This window comes from Elephas maximus, chromosome 26 (assembly GCF_024166365.1).
Source record: "Elephas maximus indicus isolate mEleMax1 chromosome 26, mEleMax1 primary haplotype, whole genome shotgun sequence".
Lineage (NCBI taxonomy): Eukaryota > Metazoa > Chordata > Mammalia > Proboscidea > Elephantidae > Elephas > Elephas maximus.
Genome location: NC_064844.1, coordinates 20516886 through 20539673, shown reverse-complemented (window position 1 = coordinate 20539673; position 22788 = coordinate 20516886). Strand labels below are relative to the sequence as shown.

Genomic DNA, 22788 nt, shown 5'->3' with positions numbered 1-22788 from the left:
CTCTCTTTTTCTCATTTTGTTCTCATTTTATGTATTTGTCTTAAGTCTTAAGCTTTGATGCCTGCCTTATACCAGACGTGCTGAAAATTGGTTTTTGATTGTTGAGTCAGATGAACCTTCTGGTTATTCACTTTGCGTTTCTACTAAAATTTTCTTCCAAATAGACACTAAAGTCTGATGAGAAATGTTATCACTAGTGTTTTTATTTTTCTGATTTTTTGACTTAGGTGTATATCAAATCAGCAAACAGATCAAAGCTCATGATGGCAGTGTGTTCACACTTTGTCAGATGAGAAATGGGATGTTATTAACTGGAGGAGGGAAAGACAGAAAAATAATTCTGTGGGACCATGATCTGAATCCTGAAAGAGAAATAGAGGTAAGGATGGAAACTGAATGTACAATGTAAAAATATTAAACCCTCTACACTCGTGTATCTTATCCCACCTTAAAACAACTTACACTTTTCTGGGAGAGGGATCGGGCAGAGTTAATAGCTTATCTACTTCTGAGCCTGGTTTTTAGTGGTCTCAGGTCCAAAAATCTAACCATGCAAAGCTGAAATTCAACAAAGATTCATCAAGTACCCTATCCAAATCCCGGGTATACAAGATGACCAGTGTAATTTTAAAATATGAAAATGATCTTTAAAACAGTGGGCTTAATGATAATCACTAATTATCTGTGTATGTGGCTGCTTCATGGCATGGGCCAAGTGTATCCATTGTTGGGTGCCATCTAATCAATTTCAACTCGTAGTGGCCCCATGTGACAGAATAGAACTGCCTCATAGGGTTTTCTTGGCTATAATCTTTACGGAAACAGATCACCAGGTCTTCATCCCACAGAGCCACTGGGCGAGTTTGAACTGCCAACCTTTTGGTTAGCAGCCAAGCGCTTAACCATTCGTACCACCAGGACTACCTAACTATTACATGCTCAGTGAAAGTTTGCTAATTGCATTGAAGTCTCAGAAAGCGAAATGACTAAGAACAGTATTTTAGGTCAGTGATTCTCAAAACAGTAGCACATTATCACAGAGTTTAACATTGCTTGTATTTTTTGGTGGTTTAAAATTTGAATTTCTGCTCAGTGTTTTTTTCTACACATAATATGCATCTCAGGCAAAATCTTCTCTAAGAAGAGGATCTGATAGTACTTCTTTTGGGTATCATTCCCAAGAAGACAGAAAATAATGAGCTGCTTTATGACAGCCTTAAGTTCATAGTAGAAATTCTACTTCCTTTGCTATGTCTTTTCTCCACAGATAACTCGTGTTCTTTGTAGTCCAAAGCAACATAATCTAGTTCACTTCTTCCTTTGTCATTTCTAACATAAATTTGGATTATTTTTAGACATCAATTCTTTTTGCTTTTAGGAACCATTTTGGATCCAGTTTCATAAAAGAGAAAGAATTGCATTATTTCAGAAAGTCATTTAGGGGGATCACTAAAATATCTATGTAACATTTACTGAGAATATACCGTATAGTGCATTAAATGAGATTCATCTCCCGAGGAGTCATGTTAATGACAGTTATAATACTTTATAATATAAATGCTTTTTTACTTAACAAATTTCACGTGTATTATTTTTATATTTCGATCCTTAGAATAGTAGATGGGGCAAAAGTAGGCAGGGCAAGTATTTTTATTCCCATATTACAGGTAAAGAAGCTTGGCTTAGGTTACGTGACTGACCCAAAGTAACATAACAAAACCAGACCACATTCTTCATGAGATCTGATAGGTCTTACTCATTTTTCTCCTACCCCTAACCCTTAAATCTTGAAACTGTATAAAAAATAGATTTAAAATTGACAGAAGCAAAGGATATTGATAATAATACATTATAACTTCTGTGCAGTAAAACTTAATTGTCTGAACATGGACTCCAAATAAATTATGATTAATATAAGATTACTATATTGTTTTCAGATTTGGAGTCTTAAGCATCAATTACCACCCCGAAGTTGCTTACGGAGGAGTCCCTGGGTGGTGTGAACAGTTAACACAAAGATTGCTAACCAAAAGGTTGGAGGTTTGAGTCCACCCCGAGGCTCCTACTTGCAAAAACTCAGCCATTGAAAATCCTACGGAGCACAGTTCTACTCTGACACACACGGGGTTACTATGAGTCAAAATTGACTAGGAAGCAACTGGTATAATTGCTTACAGCTATAAATCTAGCCCTCAGGTAGTAATTAGTGCATGGAGACCTGGTGGCACAGTGGGTAAAGCAATAGACTGCTAACCAAAAGGTCAACAGTTCAAAACCGCCAGGGGGCTCCGTGGGGGAAAGGTGTGGCAGTCTGCTTCTGTAAAGATTTATAGCCTTGGAAACCCTATTGTGGTCGCTGTTTGTCAGAATTGACCCGACAGCGTTGGGTCTGGATTTTGGTTTTCAGGGTGTGTATAGGGTCGCTATGAGTCAGAATCGACTCGACGGCACTGGGTTATGGTGACTTTACGGATTTATTTTTTCTAGGTTCCTGATCAGTATGGAACAATCAGAGCTGTAGCAGAAGGAAAAGCAGATCAGTTTTTAGTAGGCACGTCACGGAATTTTATTTTACGGGGAACATTTAATGATGGCTTCCAAATAGAAGTACAGGTAAGCTGTATGGTTTTCATTAACTGCATATTTTTGATGATGTCCTTTGTTTCTTATAACAGTGGGTGTATTTCATTTTCAGGGTCACACAGATGAGCTTTGGGGTCTTGCCACACATCCCTTCAAAGATTTGCTCTTGACATGTGCTCAGGACAGGCAGGTGTGCATGTGGAACTCCGTGGAGCACAGGCTGGAATGGACCAGGCTCCTAGACGTGAGTGAAGCAGATGTGATTGCGAACCCCGCAGAAAATGCCCCAAACTGGTAGTCGGAGCAGCAGAGGAAAAAAGATTAAGCCTTGACTTAACCGTGTGTTCTTACAGAACTCTTTAGTTAGGGAGTGGGAGGGAAGAGAAAGTGTCTAGTCGCAAATATAACACAAACCCATTTTAAAGAAGCAGATTAGCAGGGTAAAAGTTCAGTTTTTCTGTCCATGTCAGTCTTAAAAAATCCTATAGTTAAGGCTTTCCATATTCATGCAGCATTAACTGTTAGGACATTATCTGGGCTTCTGGTGGTGGTGCAGTTGTATTCAGTGAGTGCTGCTCACTCACAGGCTCTCCTTACTGTCTTCCTTGTGAGTTGCTCTCTTACTGTGTTTTCTCCCTACCCCACCCAGATACCACCTTTTGCAGCCCAAGATGTACGCAAATTCTTTTTAGATTCTGAAGGACTCTATTATCCTTATTATTGTTCCACTGCCTAGCAGTAAAGATGTCCCTTCTCCTCACCACTCTGCCAGTGTATTGCTCTTATTCCCTTCCTGCTCTGAGATTCTTTTTCCTCTTATATCCATGTGTTATTTGCCATTGGCTATGATAAAGTGGATTGGAATTCCATGATCATATGAAACAAGTTATTTTCAGATATGTTTTTGCCACTGTCCCCATAGATCTAGGGAGACTTCCTGATGGACCCCCAACAGCTGTCTGTCTCTCTTCTAGGAACCAGGACACTGTGCAGACTTTCATCCAGGTGGCACAGTGGTGGCCATAGGAACGCACTCAGGCAGGTAGGGTCTTGAAGGGAAAATGTGAGCTGAGTAATCTGAAGTGGTGGGATGTGTAAACTGTTCCTTAGGAATATTCTCAATCTGCTGTGGAGAATTCACCTCTTAAGTGGCACGCTGAGGTGCTGGTTGCCCTTCTCTGTTACATATCCTCATTCAGTCAGTCATAATTATTTACTGAGCACCTACCATTTGGTAGACACTGTTATGGGCATTCAGGATACATCAGAGAGTAAAATAAAAATTCTTGCCTTTGCTGAGTCCATATTTTAGTGGGGGTGAGGGCGGGGGAGACAGAATAAAAAACACATTCTAACTAATTATGTCAGCGAATGACAAGAGCCCTGGAGGGGGAGGGGACATCGAGCGTAGGCACCTTGGAGGGAGGTGCAGCTGCAAGACGGTAAATAGGGTGGTCAAATAGGGTGGTTGGGGTAGACTTCACTGAGAGGTGATGATTAAAGGCTTGACTCTCCTTCATGAAATGATGGAGGTCTCAGAAACTCTCTCTCATGTTTAATGTAAGGAAGGGAATTGAAGCTAAATGTAACCCACATGAGCATTTAAAAGCTGTTTGTGCTCTAGCTTTTGTCATCTCTTCCTTTTTGAATGCTACACAGATCCGTAATAAAGGTGTATTTCCTGACATCGTTAATTGCCTGACTACAGACCTCTAATAGTACCTTTCCAAGGTTATTAAGTAACGTATGTTCATTCTCTGTATATTGTTAATTGACTCCTATTTATTGCCTCGGCTAGTAAGTACATCTCATCACATAAAACGTAATTTCTTTTTTAAGGAAGCAGAGGGGAAAAAAATATAGTTTTTCCAAAAGTTAAACCCATAGAAGGTGTGGAACGGTGATTTGTAATGGGGTAAAACTGTAATGAACACACTTTTCTAAATATCGTTTTTTTCTTTATGTGACTTAAATATTTTAAATCCGCTAGTTGTTTGGGTAGTTCATTTAACTTTAAACAACTCTCTCCACCCTTCCTCCCCACCCCCTCCCACCCCCCACACAGAATTTAGTCATTTAGAGTTTTTGTAGTAAGTTTTTCCTTCTGGCTATTGGGTAGAAATTAACTCCTCTGTAAAGTCAAAAACATTCAAATTCCTGCTTGTATATAGTGCTTTCGGTCTTTCAGAATCATGGAAAAACAGATCTTTAAAGTAAAGATAGACCTAGAGATCTGGATATGTGACTATAGATGCTATTTGAGCAGCTTTGAAATAATTGAATTTTAGAATTAGGCTCCTTAGGAGAGCAATTGATAATTTGTTTTACTGTCTGAGACTTCTCCAAAACATAGTAGACTGTTACATAGATTATTAATTTGTCTTAGGCACACAGGGAACAACCTAAGCTGTAGTAGTGATCTGGTTTTCAGAAAATCACAGAGGGGTTCACTTTAGATCTCTCTGTTTGGCAGCTGAATAGATACCACAGGTGCTAAAGTCCTTGCAGCCTTAAGAGCCAGCCTTTTATTGCACATCTGGTGTCAGTCCTTGTGCTAAATTCTTCTTATACAGCACTTCTGATCTTAACAGGAGCCCAGCAAAGTGTTTATTAACATCTCTATTGCACCAAGAGAAAACCAAGACCCAGAGAGTTTCAGTCATTTGTGACTGAGATGGACTTTGAACTCAGGTTTTATGTGGTTCCAAACCCTGTGCCTTTCCAAGACTCCAGTAATACACTTTGAGAGTTGCTTATGGTGTTTATAACAGTACTTAGAAATGTTGTAAGGAAGCCTGGGCTTTGAAGATTAAATCATTGGCTGACATATTCTAAAAGTATACACTATATATAGTATATATATATGAGGGAGTTAAACACCGAGTGGACCCCTAGAGGGGTTTGAGTCATGATGATACAGCACTTGACTGGATGGACATAGACGTGGTGTCCGAGTGTGTACAAGTACATGTACACATCCATCCATACATACAGAGCTCCAATTTTTAAGGAGAAGCTGACCTGATTTAATCTCAGCTGAAATTACTTTCTAACATTTATGTGGCTGTGAAGTCGTCATTAACAAACTTAAAATGAAGGCACTCAATTAAGTGACTTAAGCTAAACTTAAGCCAATTGTTTACTCTTGGAGTTGCAAGAAGACACTTTATAAGTGAGAATGATGTGATAACTAAAAGATGGCTGGCAGCCCATCCTGGTGTGAAGTCAGGGATTGTTTAGAATCTTGGAAAGCCGTAGTTGTCAGTGTTAACTCTGTACATAAGTTCTGTCTTTGGTTTCCTATCTGGTTAGGCTGTGTTGATTCTTGGGGAGCTTTCTTGTTTGTTTTTATTTTTGCCATGGGTCTGTAGACACACAGCTATACTGTCTGAAACTGGGGGCTCTTTAGCCATTTATTCAGATTATTATCAGTGATCATAAGCCTGAAGAAAAACTACACTTAGGGCAAGGGTTTTGTTTTTAATGGAATATAATGCAACCCATGTCCAAATTGTACATGATCCAGATGAGAGGGACTAGCAGAATTTTTAAAGATGACTTCATGTTCACATCTAGAATTCTTCTTCCTGAAATCAAGGGATAAGCACAGTATAAATAACGTATTTTAAGATACATTTATTTAGAAAAGGACATCATGTTTGGTACAGTAGAATGTCAGCAAAAATGAGGAAAACCCTCAATGAGATGAACTGGCACAATAGCCACAAAAATGTACCCAAACATGTCAGTGATCACGAAGATGGCACGGGACTGGGAACGTTTCATTCTGTTAACACGTAAGGTTGCCATGAGTCAGAGCCAGCTTTTGATGGCAACTAACACTGGGTTTGGGGGTTAACAGCAACGCTGCTAATGTAATTTTAAAGGAAAAATACTAAATGAGTAGCCTTAAGTGAACATAGTACTTCCTCAGCATGCTAATACGTACATACTAAGGATTTTTTAAACAGCTTTACCGAGATGCAGTTTACATACCATACAATTCTTTTAAAGCGTACAATTAAAAGTACCATTTAAAATGGACAATTCAGTGGTCTTCAGTACATTCACAGGGTTGTGTAAACATCATCACAATCTTAATTTTAGAACATTTTCATCACCTTAAAAAGAAAGCTTGTGCTTACTAGTCATTCCCCATTCTTCCCCTCTACTACTCCCCGCTGCCCCTGCCCCAGCGTTAGGCAACTGATCTACTTTGTGTTTCTATAGATTTGATTATTGTGGACATTTCATGTTAAAGGAAACATACAATATGTGATCCTTTGTGATTAACTTCCTTCACTTCACATACGGTTTTCGCGGCTCATCTATGTCGTAGTATGTATTGGTACTTCATTTCTCTTTATTGCCGTATCCAGCAGTTGGTAGACATTTGGGTTGCTTCCCCATTGTGGCTGCTATGAACATTTGTTTACAAGGTTTTCTGTGGATGTGTGTTTTCAGCTCCCTCAGGTATACACTTAAGAGTAGAATTGCCAGGCCATATGATAACTTTATGTTTAACCTTTTGAAGATCTCCCAAATTGTATTCCAAAGCAGCTGCACTATTTTACAGTCCCACCAGCAATGTATGAAGGTTCCCTACCCTCACCAACACTTACTATTGTCTGTATTTTGATTATAGCCATCCTAGTGGGTGTGGTTTTTATTTGCATTTCCATGATAGTTAATAATACTGAACATCTTTTCATGTGCTTATTGGCCGTTTGTGTATCCTCTTTGGAGAAATATGTATTTAAATCCTTTCCCGTTTTGTCTTATTGTTGAGTTGTAACAGTTCTTTATGTATTCTACAGTGAAACCTGGGAGCCAGAACTCAGTGGGACTGCTTTTTTTCTGGGTCTGGAAAGTTTTTCATGTTTGACAGGATGCAGTCTTACGACTTCTCGATCGCTTCTTTTAGTGAAAAATATTTGTGTTTTCCTTCTCTGACTGGCTTCTGCCTTACACAGGTTCTGGCTTCTGTAGTTTTTTACAGTTGATATAAGTCCCTAATGGCAGTGGTTTTAGTGGGTTAAAGTCCCTATCAGATACAGGATTTGGAAGTATTTTCTCTCATTGTGAGGGTTGTCTTTTCGCTTTCTTGATGGTATCAGTGCAGCGCAAAAGTTTTTAATTTTTATGTAGTCCAGTTTTTTTTTTTTTTTTTTCCTCTCGTGCCTTTGGTGTCCTATCAAAGAAACTCAGGATCACAAAGATTGACTGCTGTGTTTTTCTAAGAGTTTTGTGGTTTTAGCTCTTACATTTAGGTCTCTGGTCCGTTTTAACTTTTGTTTTTTTATAGGTTTTTGTTCTTTATAGGCGAGTAGGGGTCCAGTTTCATTCTTTCGCACGTGGATATCTAGTTTTCCCAGCACCATTTGCCGAAAAGACTATTCTTTACCCCATTGAATTGTCTTAGCACCCTTGTCAAAAGTCCACTGACCATGTATGTATGGGTTTACACCGGACCCCTCGGTTCTATTCCACTGATCAGTATGTCTGTCCTTATGCTGGTGCCACAGTCCTGGTCACCGTAGCTTTGCAGTAAATTCTGAAATCAGGAAGTGTGAGTCCTCCACCTTTGTTCCTCTTCAAGGTTCTTTGGCTTTCAGGGTCCCTTCAGGTTCCACGTGAATTTTAGGATCACCTTGTTAATTTCTGGAAAGAAGGCACTTGATATTCTGATTGAGATTATATTGAATCTGTAGATCAATTTGGGAAATGTTGCCATTTTAACAATATTACCTCTTTCCGTCCTTGAACAGGGGTGTTTTTCCTTTAGATACTCAATTTCTTTCAACAGTGATTTGTTGTTTTCAGTGTACAAGTCTCAGACTTCTTTTGTTAAATTTCTACCAAAGTATTTTGTTGTTTTTGATGCTATTGTAGATGGAATTGTTTTCTTAATTTCATTTTTGGAATGTTTATTGCTGGTGTATTGAAATACAATTGATTTTTGTGTATTGATCTTCTTCTGTAGCTTTGCTGAACTGTTTGTTAGTTCTAATAATTTTTATTGTATTCCTTACAGTTTTCTACATACAAGATCATGTAATCCACAAATGAAGATAATTTTACTTCCTTTTCCAATCTGGATGCTTTATATTTCTTTTTCTTGCCTGATTATCCTGGCTAGAACCTTCAGTACAATGTTGAGCAAAAGTGATAAGAATGGACATCCTTGACTTTTTTCCAAGTTTAGGGGGAAAGCATTCAATCTTTCACTATTAAATAATATAATGATAGCTGCAGGTTTTTCGTTGATGCTATTTATCATGCTGAGGAAATTTCCTTCTATTCTTAGTTTATTGAGTGTTTGTAATCATTAAAGAATGTTGGATTTTGTCAGATTTTTTTTTTGGTCCATTGAGATGATCATACAGTTTTTGTCCTTTATTCTGTTAATAGGGAGGATTACTGTAACTGATTTTCAGATGTTAAATCAACCTTGCATTCCTGGAATAAATTCCACTGGGTCATGGTGTATAATCTTTTTATTTTTTGTTGGATTCAGATTGCTAGTATTTTGTTGATGATTTTTACATCTTATCTTCGTAAGGGGATATTAGTGTCTAGTTTCCTTGTCATACTTCGTCTGGTTTTGGTATCGGTAAAATTGGCACTAAGGAATTTTTACAAGAATAGTATCTTCTCAACTGAAATGAAGATGTAAGGCATACAAATAGATCAAAGTTGGCGTATACTAGTGATTGTTGATCATTGGTTACCAAAATCGTAGATTTATTGAACCAATGACTGTAAACTATTTAATGAATAAATTACATTTAGAAATACCACACATGATTTTCAAATATAACATTTCCCCATTTGTTTTAAATTTTGTTCTTTTGGTGAGATTCACGTTCTTCGTAAAGGTCACAATATATGTGAACCTATACCATTATGAATCAGAACATTCATAATCTCCAAATTACTGATAAAAAATACATTCTGCTTCATTTTTCCAAGACCCCAATTAATTATTCTTCCCCTTCCTATTTTCCGAACCAGTTTCTCAAAAAGTATTTATTCTTCATACCACCTCCAGACCTCAGGAAACCACAGCTACATTTACCATCCCATGGGAATGTCAGGTCCGTATCAGCTCAGACAAGGTTCTCCAGGAAGTTTGTCCAGTACTTATTCTGTACTCAGTCTTGTCTGTACCCAGCTCTGTTTCCAAACTAATATACAGAATTTAAGGGGGTGGAGATTTTGCCACAGTATTTTAATAGGTTGGTACATGGAAGCGAGACACCCAGCATTAGAGACGTCAGTAGGCTTGAAGTAATGACAGGGAGAATAAAAAATCGAAAGGTAAAGCTGAAGAATGTTTTAAAGAAAGAAATGCAAAAAATTGAACCAGCATATAGAACATACTATATATGACATATGGAGCCCTGGTGGCACAGTGGTTAAGAGCTTGGCTGCTAACCAAAAGGTTGGAAGTTCGAATCCACCAGCCACTCTTTGGAAACCTATGGGGCAGTTCTACTCTGTTCTTTAGGATTGCTGTAAGTTGGCATTGACGCGATAGCAACGGGTTTGGGTTTTTTGGTATATATAACATATGGGGATGGAAAGGGGAGTAGGCAGACTGAGGAAGGGGACTTCAAAGAAGACCATAAAATTTCTGGTCTACAGTGAGAGTGACAGCTTTGACAAGGAGGCAAGCTGTGGAAATGAGCCTAGTGAGTGAGCAGGTAAAGAATTTAACATAGGTTTTGACTTGGAATCACAAAATACTAGACATGGCGAGACCTTAACTGATTGAGCTCAACTCAGTTGGTTTTGGCAGTGACTGTAGCCCTGGACAAGTCAGCAGTGGAGCAGGGCAAAACCAGAGTTAAGACCAAGCCTCCAGGCTCATCCAGCACATCCCCATAATGTTGGCCATCTTCGTCTGTGTTACTTATGTTTTTTTAATTTGAGTCGGTTTTTTAAATCTAGATAAATATCCTTAAAAGGGAAGCTTTCTCTCACTACCATAAATAGAAAAATGTTATTACTTGTCTTAAATAGAATGTAAGATCAAATACAACAGAAACTAAGTACTTGCTAGATACTGTGGTGATAAAGATTCTGAGCCTAAGAAATGTCCATTGGTCCGAAGGGGAGATACCAAGGCCATCTGATCAGAAGGGCGTGACTGTCAGTATTAACTTCATATGAGTTCATTTTCAAGAGTGCGCAGTGCCTTTGAGCTCCATCAGCCTGAGTCTGCCTGGATTCTTCCTCGTTACGGCCCCTTTCTCAATCACTTACTGAGCTTATTGAGCACTGCGACTTGCGCGGTACAGTAGTAACTGCAGTGAGTGGTACAAAGAAATCTGAGACATGGCCCCTCCCCCAAGCAGATTATAACCTATTTAGATACTACATAAAAAGATTTTTTTTTTTTAAGTGTCATTGTAGTAGTTTAGTATTAGGATTCCCTGGGTGGCCCAGTGGATTACCGCTGGACTAATAACTGAAAAGTTGTCAGTTCAAACCCACTTGGGAACACCTTGGAAGTAAGGTGCTTCCAAAAGGTCACAACCTTGAAAACCCTACGGAGCACAGTTCTACTCTGCACACATGGAGTCGCCATGGGTTGGAATCAACAGCAACTAACAACAATGATGGCAGGTTACCCTGAAGCAAGAAGCATAGTTTTACTGTATATGCTCTAGGCTGGAATAAAAATACAACTAAACAGAGTAAAGACTTAAATATTTGTTTCTAGAAAATCCCCTTTGCTAGAGGATTTGTTTGTCCTCTCCATACATTGCTAGGGACAGAGGTTTTGAGCCCAAAAGTCTTCTCTGAAGGTAGAGCATAGTCCATGCAGTGAAGAGTGGGGGCTTAACCATCATTGCTGGGGTCCATTTTTAATAACAAAGTGATTGAATTATTACTAAAAACCAGTTGCCCAAAGCAGAATTCATTTTGGATATGTAATTAAGGAAACAGAAAAGCAGGCAGTGCTTTTACTTTTTTGGTAGCTGTTATCTCTAATCAGTAAATGATTAAGAGGTTTAGATTTCTCCACATTTCATACCAATAGACATTCTGCCTTTGTATTATTTTTAAAGGGAGTTTCCAAAAAGATAAAATTGTATGCAGTTTTCCTAGGAAGTTTAAACTGACCTGGAAACAATCTTAAAAACAATATCAATTGTGGCTTCTCCAAAATAAAAATCGATGATAATTTTTAAATGTCTAGGAGGGTGTAGTAAAGTTTCCATAAACTCGTTGACATTTGAAGCCTGATAGCCACAGAGTGGTGCCGTATCTCATGGTTCTTTAGGTGTGTCTGTTCAATCTGAGCTGGAATGCCATTTTGTTACCTTCTTTTCAAAAGATACGTAACTTGGCATCAGCCTTGGCATTTCTTAGCCCGAGGAATTTCATAAAAATCGATCAATGAATTACATCCTCAGAAGAAACCTATAATCTAAGAGTGCTGTGCAGTTGCAATAAAGTGTGTTTCTTCCACACCTTTTGAAGCGGAAACCATCAATAAACATGCAGTATATGGCTTCAAAGTGCCGACTGGCCTTTAAACTCAAGTATTGCCATATAGAAACTTTTTCTCTTACCTGAGTCGATGACAGAATTTATGAATTAGGTTATCTGCCTAGAGGCTACAGCTCACAAGTCACTAAAATTCATTCATAAACCTGTTTAGAGACAGGTTTCATTGATAGCTAAGGAGTTGGGATCTTAAGTGTTTCATCTTGTCCCTTGAAAACACTAGGGCATTTTAAATAACATCACTAGCTTCTCTCTCTCGTTAAAATTCTTTTATGTTTTTATTCTAGAGGAGAAACAGTCTCTTTCTAGGTATTGGCTGTATTGTTTTAAAATTAAAAGGAACTATTATGATTCCTTTTATTGATTTATTTTAGTGGTGGCATTTTCCCCATATGAATAATTAAAACTTGCTGCTCTTGCCCTATCCAGTTATATGAGATTAAGATAAAAACCAGAAATCAAACTCATTGCCATCAAGTCGATTCCAACTCATAGCGACCCTGTAGAACTGCCCCCATATGGTTTCCAAGGAGTGGCTGGTGGATTCAAACTGCTGACCTGTTGCTTAGCAGCCTGAGCTCTTAACCGCTGTGCCACCAGGGTGATTTTATTTTTCTAGTCTTGTCCTGTTCTCTCCACTGCAACCATTTCTTCCTGCACGCTGCACTACTGTTTAATAACGCTTGCTAAAACTTGTCTTTTGCCATGTTCAAGACATACTTACTTGTTCATTTATTCATTCTACAAATATTTATTGCCTACTCTGAGCCAGGAAGTGCTCAGCTCTAAACTCCTCCAAGCAACTCTGCATGCCATCCTCCTACCCACCCATCCGCAGTTCCCAGTGTTTGCTGTATACCCTCTATGTCATCGTGCTCTGTTGAAGCACGAGCGCTTATCAGAAAAACGTCTGATAATAGTCATCTATATAGTAGTTGGATTTACCTCTGAAGAGGCGTTTGCATTATGGTTTTCTTCCCCCTAAATGTGAATGGGAAACCCTGGTGGTGTAGTGGTTAAGTGCTAGGGCTGCCAGCCAGAGGGTCAGCAGTTCGAATCCTCCAGGTGCTCCTTGGAAACTCTATGGGGCAGTTCTGCTCTGTCCTATAGGGTCCTATGAGTCAGAATCAACTCGACAGCACTGGGTTGGGTTCATTTTTTTTGTTGTTGGTTTGTTTGTTTTTTTGGTTTAAATGTGAATGAAAAGCTATCCCTTTCAAAGAATTTCAAGATACAAGTGCTGGGAGTATTGCGGAGGCAGAGTGCCCCCTGCTGGTGTGAAATCCTCTCGTCCTCACAGTCTCCATGCTCCTTCCAGCGCCACAGCTCTACAGCTGCCACTCCTCCTGCCTGAACTGCCTGTAACTCTTTCCTTCCGTTTTCAGCTCAGCCCATATCCTGCCTCCTCCCTAAAGGTTTTTCTGTATCTGCTATCCTTCGTTTTTCTTGATGCGTTCCTTTCTGATATTTAGCCACCATCACTGAGATTGGCATTTAATGATCCTTTGTTTCAGTGGCTTGTTTCCTTTTCCCAAACTGAAGTGTAATCTTCAAGAACACTGATCCTGTCCTCTTCGTGTTTGCTGTTTAGTTGTCCCCAGCAAAGGGACACAGTTGGCATTCAGTGAATGAGAACATGCCTAGACCTATGCTATACTGTATCATTTTTAAAATGGACTCATCCTTCATTAGAAGAGAAAAACATACCCGACTCAAGGGCTATTAATGTTTTTTTCTAATGGCGAAAAGCCTTTCTCTCTCTCTAAATGCTTATATCTGAAGAAGATTTTGATTTTTACTTCGTAACAGGTGGTTTGTTCTGGATGCGGAGACCAGAGATCTTGTTTCTATCCACACAGACGGGAACGAGCAGCTCTCTGTCATGCGCTACTCACTAGGTAGGCAGATGGGCCACCCAGGCTGGCGTTCACAGCTCTTCACTGTAATTGCATATTTCTGCTTTGATAAAGCTGGCTACTTTTTTTTTTTTTCATCTCTAGAGTTGTTCGGTATTGAATATGTTTCCCCCAACATCAGATTAAAATCTGCCGCGGGCAACTGCAAAAGAACTGCTAAAGTAAAACAACATTCTAAATCATCAAGCAAACATAAATTTAGAACAAACTGTTACAACTGCATTTGCAACTGAAAGCAGGATACAGTGCAGTCAAAGCCTGTTTTTTTGAACTGCACAGTCTTAGAATTTTGAGAAGGTATTAGGTTGATGTTACATCTATTTAGCAGCCTTTTCTCTGTGTATAAGAGAGTATTAAACAAGTTATAGTAATATTCAAAATGGGCACATTTTATAGGTCCTTCCAGTTCTTTAGAATTCTGTTTAGACTGTTACTGTTCACATAGTAATGACTGGTGTGTTAGATAAAATGCTTAGCAATTTATTATGAGAATTTGGTAAATTCATTTTAGCTTTGTTTGAATAATTATTTGTATTTTACTCAAAATGTTCATTAAGTTTCCATAATAATACTCTGATTCCCTCTCCCCCTTATTAGTGAGTTTCTCGTTCACATCACTCTTCCCTGGAGTTTGTCTGAGTGACATTGTCTTATATTTGAAAGTATATTCCAATAATTTGGGGTCAGCATGGGGTCCAAGGATAGAAGAGTATTTGCTTCAAACTATAATTTTTTTTTTTTTTAATAAGCCTGGCAGGAGTTACCTTGAAGCAGAAAGTTATTCTGTTTTGTTTGACTTTTTCAGTGCTGTAGTAAAAAATAACCAGTGCAAATATAGCAATTGAAATCCCACTGTAGGTACAATGGAGGAGACCATACAAGAAGAGATCATGGTCCCTGCCCAAGAGAACCTACTCTTGTAGTTGGAAAGATCCTATGTGCTCAGCTGAAATGAGCAGCTGTACACTCAGTTTGCTGTATGAATACTGTGTACTTGTATCCATAAAAGTAGGTTCAAGTCCCTTTTAGCCTAATTGTGAATCCAGGGGCCAGTTTTTGACTAACTAGCAGGAGCTGTGGGTGGAGCCCACAGCGTAGTGGATTAGGTGACCAGCTATTCTTCAAGAAGTCTCTGAGTGATGGGAGATGGGAAATAACTCTTTCACCAAATGCCAGATAACGGTCAAATTGATGAGATTTAATGACGTTCGTAAACTATCATTTGGTATAAACCAAAAACAAAAAACCAAACCCGTTGCCGTCAAGTCGATTCCAACTCGTAGCGACCCTATAGGACAGAGTAGAACTGCCCCATAGGGTTTCCAAGGAGCGCCTGGTGGATTCGAACTGCTGACCTTTTAGTTAGCAGCCGTTGCACTTAACCACTATGCAACCAGGGTTTCCCTCATTTGGTATAGGTCCGCTAAAGTAACAGGAAATAAATTTGTCAGTATATTTCTCTACTCAACACTTTTTCCTGTTTTATTCTAGATGGTACCCTCTTGGCTGTAGGATCTCATGACAACTTTATTTACCTCTATGTAGTCTCAGAAAATGGAAGAAAATACAGCAGATACGGAAAGTGCACTGTAAGTAGTGAAGTTAAAAAAAAAAAATGTAAAATTTTACTGATGTTTAAAAGGGAGTTAAATGTTGTATTCGTTTCCTAGGGCCGCTGTAACAAACTACCACAAACTTGGTGGCCTAAAACAGCAAGTGTATTCTCTCACAGTTCTGGAGGCCAGAAGTCCAAAACCAAAGAAGTCAGCGGGGCCATGCTCCCTCTGACAGCTCTAGTTAAGAATCCTTCCTCGCCTCTTCCTAGCTACTGGGTGTGCCGGCAGTCCTTGACATTCCTTGGCCTGTAGACGGATCGCTCCAATCTCTGCCTCCGTGGTCACATAGCCTTCCTCCCTGTGTGTGTACTCTCCTCTTCCTGTAAGGCCGGCAGTCACACTGGATCAAAGGCCCGTCCTCATCCAGTGTGACCTCATCTTAAATTTAAGTAAGTGTGTCTGCAAAGACCCAGTTTCCAGATAAGGCCACATTCTGAGATGCCAGGGACGCTCTTTTGGGGGGAACACTGTCCAACCCAGTACAGATGTTTACATCAGCATGCCCACTGTCTTCTGTCGTTAGCTGTTGTAAACTTCAATCTCAGTGTTTGAAAACTGAGGTTACCCGACAGCGGAGTGTTCTGACTGCCTGTGTACTCTAGAAAGGAGTCTCCTTTTGGTGAGAATTTAATTTCTCTCTCTCTCTGACTAATTTTAAGGTGGTTTCTTAAACTGAGGCTATATTTATAGGAAACTCTTGGGCTAACTTTTGTGAAAATAGAGTGAGTCAGAAATGAAAGTGTCTCTCACATTTTTAATCTCAATGTTCCATGTCCCTGCCGACCCTGCCCCCATCCCACACACACACCCTGCAATGTCCTGTATCATTTCTCTACCACTAAAAATGAAACAATTAATTTATATGGAGATTTTTCTGCATTTAAGAGTTAACAGAAGCATGTAATGTTTCCTCTCATTTGTTGCCCGTATCTAACTTGGTAAGATTATCATTATAGGATAAGGATTAGCTTCAGTTCTGTAGACATGCTGAGTACTCACTGTCTGGCAGTACTCTGCTGGACACTAGAGAAATAGTCCAGGTACCAGAAATATGGGTAAGATTTGTGTCCTCAAGAGGTGTACAGTCAAAATGAGGACATGATGGGAAAGGTAGGCAGTGTGTTTAGTGGTTAGAGCACAGATTGGCTCAGACTGCCTGGGTTTGAATCCCTGCTTCACCACTTTTACAAGCTAGAGTGACCTTGAGCAAGTTACTTAAACCTCCTATATCAGCATCTCATTTATAAAGTGAGCTCGAGAGTAGTTTCTCCTTCACAGGATTGAAGCGAATTACTGCATGTAAAGTTCTTAGAATAAAAAAGTGCTTGGCAAATCATAAGTGCTCGATAAATATTAACTGTTATTTTTCTGAAAACTGAAGTGGCTTGCTCTGTGCGTTAGGAAATGAATTTGAGATTAGCAAATCATTTGATGGATTAGTGGCACAGATCCTCTAACGTTTTCATCACAAAATAATTTTAGGAGAATGAACAAAAGAATTATTTTAGAAGCATGTACATCTAATAATAAGCAAAGTAAACTTCAGTATGGATCTGAAATGTGTTTTGTACTATATATAAGTAAACACCAGGCCATTTACTATTCAAGGAAGAGACTTGTATATGTGGTTTTTTGCATATTACATACCATATGCAGAAACCAGCCCATTTATGCACTGATCTACATGCAACCTCAAAGTTTTAGAATTTACCCAAAATACTCATGTATGCCTTGGCCACCCGTTATGAATCATAATCCACTAATTTAAATCCATTTTCTAACCTGTTTCTCAGCGTGATAGTTGTGATATGGAATAGCACACAGTGCCTCGTTGTGCGCCATGATCAAGGGAAATGTCCCACTGAGAGGAATTTACAGATTACTGAAGTTTACCCTATTATCTGGAGCCCTGGTGGTTAAGAGCTTGGCTGCTAACCAAAAGGTCAGCAGTTCAAATCCATCAGCTGCTCCTTGAAAACCCTATGGGGCAGCTCTACTCTGTCCTATAGGATCGCTGTGTGCTGGAATCAACTCGATGGCAACAGGTTTGGTTTTTTTGGTACCCTACTAACAAAACCAAAACCCACTGCCATCAAGTCAATTCCGACTCATAGTGAACCTATAGGACAGAGTAGAACTGCCTCATAGGGTTTCCAAGGCTTTAAATCTTTACTGAAGCAGACTGCCACATCTTTCTCCTGTTGAACAGCTGGTGGGTTCCAGACACCGACCTTTCAGTTAACAACTGAGCGCTTTAATCACTGCACCACCAGGGCTCCTTTTACTCCACTAGGTACCAAATTTTTTACATTATTTTATCTCAGTCTTTTTAAAAATATTTCGTTAAATCCGTGTCTGTTGAATGAACAAATTATCTCAAATATGATTTAATCTTAGGAGATCATAAAATTTTACAGATGGAATAGACTGTGGCATTCGTTTTGCAGATGAAGAGACTGAGGTCCAGAGAAGATACTTCATTTGTCCTGGGCCACATCTTAACTTAGTGATAAATCCAGGATGTGAACCCAGTTCTTCTAACTCCTAGAATAGCAAACTTTGATAAGGCCTCAGAGATTGCATTATGTGTAGTATTTTACAGTGCTGTGACAGTGTAACAACTGATCAAGAAAGGAAACAGAGCACTGTGCGGCGTTGGGTAATCAGGATGACCTTGGAAGTGCTGAGAAATGGCAAATCTATCAATTTCATGAGACTTGGCCTTCTCCAGTTAGGCAGCTTTTGTCTTTTGAGTGTTTCAAAGTATTATTTGGAAATACCCTTAGGAACTGTTAAAGTTTATAGAACCGTTTGAAGCTATAAAGAAAGGCTCAACTACTTTGCTTTTCTAATTATCTTTTGTTTTGTGGTTTGCTTCCAACTGTCACTTCTCCTTGCTGTCTGCTTCCACCCACCAGCTGGTCTTACAGTCTCATGTTAACTGCTTTTATCTACTGTCTGCTCTGATATAAGACAGACAAAACTGGATTAATGCTGGCCGTGCCGCTTACTAGTTTGTGACTTTAGGCAAGTTAATTAACCTTTCTGAGTTCTTAATTTTAATTATCTTAAAATTAGAGCTAATAATAGCTCCTCCTTTATAGAATTGCTACGAAGACCTTTGTTAAAATGCGGCACCTGGAACCACTCTCAGAATTCCAAACACAAATGCGATTTTCTGTTTTATTTCCAGTCATTTCCCCGTTTACTAGTCAACGTTTAGTGACCACTGTAGCTACAGAAGCATGTACTGGGCTTGGAACTTAAGGAAATGTCCTTCTAATAAATTGTCACCAAGCAATTGGAGCCTGTCCCTCTTTCTGGCATCAGTTTACGTGGAAATGTCAAGGATACGAAGGGGCACATCTTGGCCGAGAGCAGCTGGCCCGTGCACGGGTCCCTAGGGAGTGGCTGTGGCTGATGAGGTCATTACAGGCCAGGGCCTTGCTCACAACCTTGTAGGCTAAGAAACAAGAGAAGATCCATTTCAGAGGGTTGGATTTCTATCAACCAAGCTCTGCAAAGCTTGTTTATAAAGCAGAGTATCAATTTATGTAAGAACTATAACCGTAAGGGAACTGAATTCTAATTTCCTCTGGCCATCCAAGTTTTCTGTCTGTAATTAAGCCTCAGGATACCAAATGAGATGCGTTTATTCGTTTAAAGTAAGATATGTAAATGCCAATGCAAGGGGACATGACTATCCTCCAGCCAACACATTCTCCCCCTCATGGCTAGGTATATGTGAAATCAGAGTATAATCAGAAGGTGAGCAAATCTGGTGCCCCAGCCACAGCAGGTCAGGTCCCTTTACACAGGACACTGCCGACCTTTGCCTCTATGCACCCTTTTCTTTGTGACCACCCTATCGCCCCCGTCTGATTAACCCTTCCTTTGGATAGATTCACACATGGGTCAGGTTGTACTCCAGACTTGCTGCCCCTGGAGCCATTGTGGCACTTACTTTAGCCCTTTCCACTATGATTTATTGTATGTTCATTCTAAAATTTAGCTCTCAGAGCCTGATCTTATTTCCAGGTTCCTTGGGTACTGGGTTTTTAGGTTTAGGGGGCATCCACTCATACTTGACAGGCAGTGGGCTTGGCTTGGCTAGGGGACATCCAAGGAGCCCTGGTGGCACAATAGTTCCACGGGCTGCTAACTGAAAGGTCAGCGGTTCATACTCAGCTCCCCAGGAGAAAAGACCTGGCAGTCTGCTCCCATGGGTGACAGCCTTGGAAACTCTGTGGGACGGTTCTGCTCTGTCCCATAGGGTCACAATGAGTCAGAACTGACTCGGCATACAACTGAGGCAGGGGACATCTATAAACACAAAAAATTGCTCTTCTGTTCCTTGAAACTTGCCATTTTCTACTGACCCAGATATCTTCCTGAAGTTAATCCTTGTCTACCTAAAATTTCAGTGTTTCAAAAAACTTAGTAAAAAGTGGAAATTTGGAGATTTTTTTGTGTGTATTCTTTAAAAATGTTAAGTCTGATCTCAAGATAGTTATATTATTTACATTTAGAACCATAAAATGTTCCACATATAAAGGGACAGAAGTGAGCATTACCTGGTCGACTTCCTCATTTGATGCATTAGCAAAGTGGGGCAGCTGAACCAAGAGCTCGTTTATCATGTCCAATCAAGCCAATCCCAATTAGCGCAGTTACTTTACAGTATAAATACACAGAGAAGGTGATAAAGACAGAGTCAGGACTTTGATGGGTCTCCGATCGCTCCGTAGAGCTCTGGAAATGCTCAGCTGGAAGAGCCAGCCGAGGGCCCTTTGGCATAGTCGTCTTTCACTTCCCTTTTCTCTCCTATTCTAGGCCTTGCTGTTAGTTCCAGTCTTGCACAATCTGTCACTTAAAAAACAAAACAGAAATAGGTGCAATACAAAGTAACACTTCAAGGAATCTCTTAATTTTGAAGTGGTATAGAGAGAAGGGGAAGGCACTTCATTTTGCTTATTTCTGAAATATCCCAATCTGCAAACAGGAAGCCTTTTTTCTGAACCATGGACACCAACTAGTTTGGTATATCTGCCTGTGTTTTAGACTAGTCACTCGTTATGTCACTGGAATACAGTGATTAGGTCATTGCTTGTGACACAGCAGTTTGGCAAGCCCGGATTCTGCTGAAAGACATAAATTGCATTCCCTGTGAAAGCAGTCGCAACGAGGTGATGGAGCCCCACTCAGTATTTGCTTGCTGTGGATTATCGTTCACACGTGCTAGCCTTAGAGCCATGTAAGAAGAGCGAATGAGCAGGTTTTCATCTGGAGCTGCTTTTATACTTGCTCGTATATGGCAAAGGCTGCCTTCTCACACAGGTTTGTTTACGGCACGGCATTGGTCCTGGCCCATCTCTGAAGAAACCCGCGTCATCTTCCAGGAAGTAATTTGCTCTTCATGAGCCTGACCACTGCAGGCTGGCAGAGGGATAGAAGGGGAAAGCGAGGTAGAATGGAGCCAGCCCTATGCACTGTTGATGCATGGTAGGCTTTCATTTTTGTCTGTGGCCTCTCTCTGCCCTCTCACTTCCTGTGTTTGCCCCTGGGAGCACACTGTCTCTCTGCTGCCCTTGGGCTCTCCACATCCTCTCCAGCACATACTCCAAGTTGCCTAACCTCGTCTGTGGTATGTTGTTCCTCGTGCATAGATGAAACCGTTGCCGTCCAGTCAATTCTCATAGCGACCCTACAGGACAGAGTAGTACTGCCCCACAGGGTTTCCAAGGCTGTAATCTCTACCAAACGAGACTGCCACATCTTTCTGCCGCAGAGTGTCTGGTGGGTTTGAACCTCTAACCTCTTGGTTAATGGCCTGAGTGCTTAACTACTGCACCATCAGGCCTCCATATCATTTAAAATTTATCGCCCACTTTTTTTTTCCTTTCTGCTGCTACTCATGAGAATTTTCCTCTTCAAAAAAAAAAAAAATTAGTAGGAGCCCTGGTGGCGCAGTGGTTAAAGAATTCAGCTGTTAACCAAGGGTGTGGTAGTTCAAATCCACCATCCACTTCTTGGAAACCCTATGGGACAGTTCTGCTCTGTCCTATACGGTCACTCTGAGTCAGAATCAACTTGATGGCAACAGGTTTGGTTTGTTGTTTGCTTTTTTAATGCTTAGTAAATATTAGGTAAAAGGGTTGGATTATAGGATTCATGGTTGTCTATTGACTGTGTAAAGAATATGGTTTTGTAACAGTGGCTAGACAAAAGTTTTGGGAAGCCTTTAGATTCAGGAGATCTTTTTAACTTGTGTCTTACAAAGCCTAAGAACTGAGAGGTGGGGCTGAACTGGGCTGGTGTAGATCAGATTTTATTTGCTTTACATTTGGACTTCTCAAGTAAGATTAATAGGATAGAGGATTTTCTACCTGAAAAGAATTTGGAAACTACTGATAGGTTATCTCAGAGATCCCTTCCAGTGCTGGTGCTGAGAGGTTTTATAGTTCTGTTACTTTCAGCACAATGTATTTCTTCATGTCAGCTTTTCTTGTACTATTTGAAATGTACTGGAAAGGTTCTTGCATACTTATAAATTCCTTTTCTTAAAGTACTTCTTTTAAATTACTTTCTGCTCATCTCTGCTATTACAGAAATGAGTAGAAGATAAGCATAATTTAAATGCTGTGCGTAATTTGGTCCAGAACCCTCTGACCTGTGTTTGAAGCCTGACTCCACCAATTCTTAGTTATGTGACTTCAGGAAAGTTACTTAACATCTCTGTCCCTCCTAAATTTCCTCACCTATTAAGTGGCCATCCTTATTAAAGTTGCTGTGAGATTTAAATGTGATAATGTATGCAAAGTACTTAAACTTAATATCCTGTATAGAGACAGTATTCAGTAAACAGTAGGTGTTATTACTGTACATTTTTCTTAATCACTGGATGAGCCCTGGCTCGTACTAGGGATTTTTTTCAGCATTTAATATTCATCTGTGACAGGCAAAAAATAGTTTTCTAATTATAGGTAATTGTGCCTTTTCCTTGAAGTATTTGAAGTGTTTTGATTGACCTCAAGGGCTAAGTAAGATTGCTGTATTCCACACCTGAGTGCTAGCATAATAGCTTTCTCTTTCGCTCAAACTCCTGTGTACCTTTAACAGTGCTACTCAGAGATCTTAGCCCAGGAGAGAGAGTA

At 39.8% G+C, this 22788-nt stretch overlaps 1 protein-coding gene across 3 annotated transcripts in view; it reads left to right on the top strand.

Moving 5' to 3' along the window:
- The window catches only part of EML4 (EMAP like 4), a 201343-nt gene that overhangs the window by 165683 nt on the left and 12872 nt on the right, over positions 1 to 22788 (top strand). For all 3 annotated transcript variants that reach the window (XM_049870526.1, XM_049870524.1, XM_049870525.1), the window contains 6 exons: positions 228 to 379; positions 2488 to 2613; positions 2696 to 2827; positions 3558 to 3625; positions 13912 to 14000; positions 15510 to 15607. In XM_049870526.1, coding sequence (XP_049726483.1) covers positions 228 to 379; positions 2488 to 2613; positions 2696 to 2827; positions 3558 to 3625; positions 13912 to 14000; positions 15510 to 15607 — 665 coding nt within the window. The remainder of the gene's footprint in view (positions 1 to 227; positions 380 to 2487; positions 2614 to 2695; positions 2828 to 3557; positions 3626 to 13911; positions 14001 to 15509; positions 15608 to 22788) is intronic.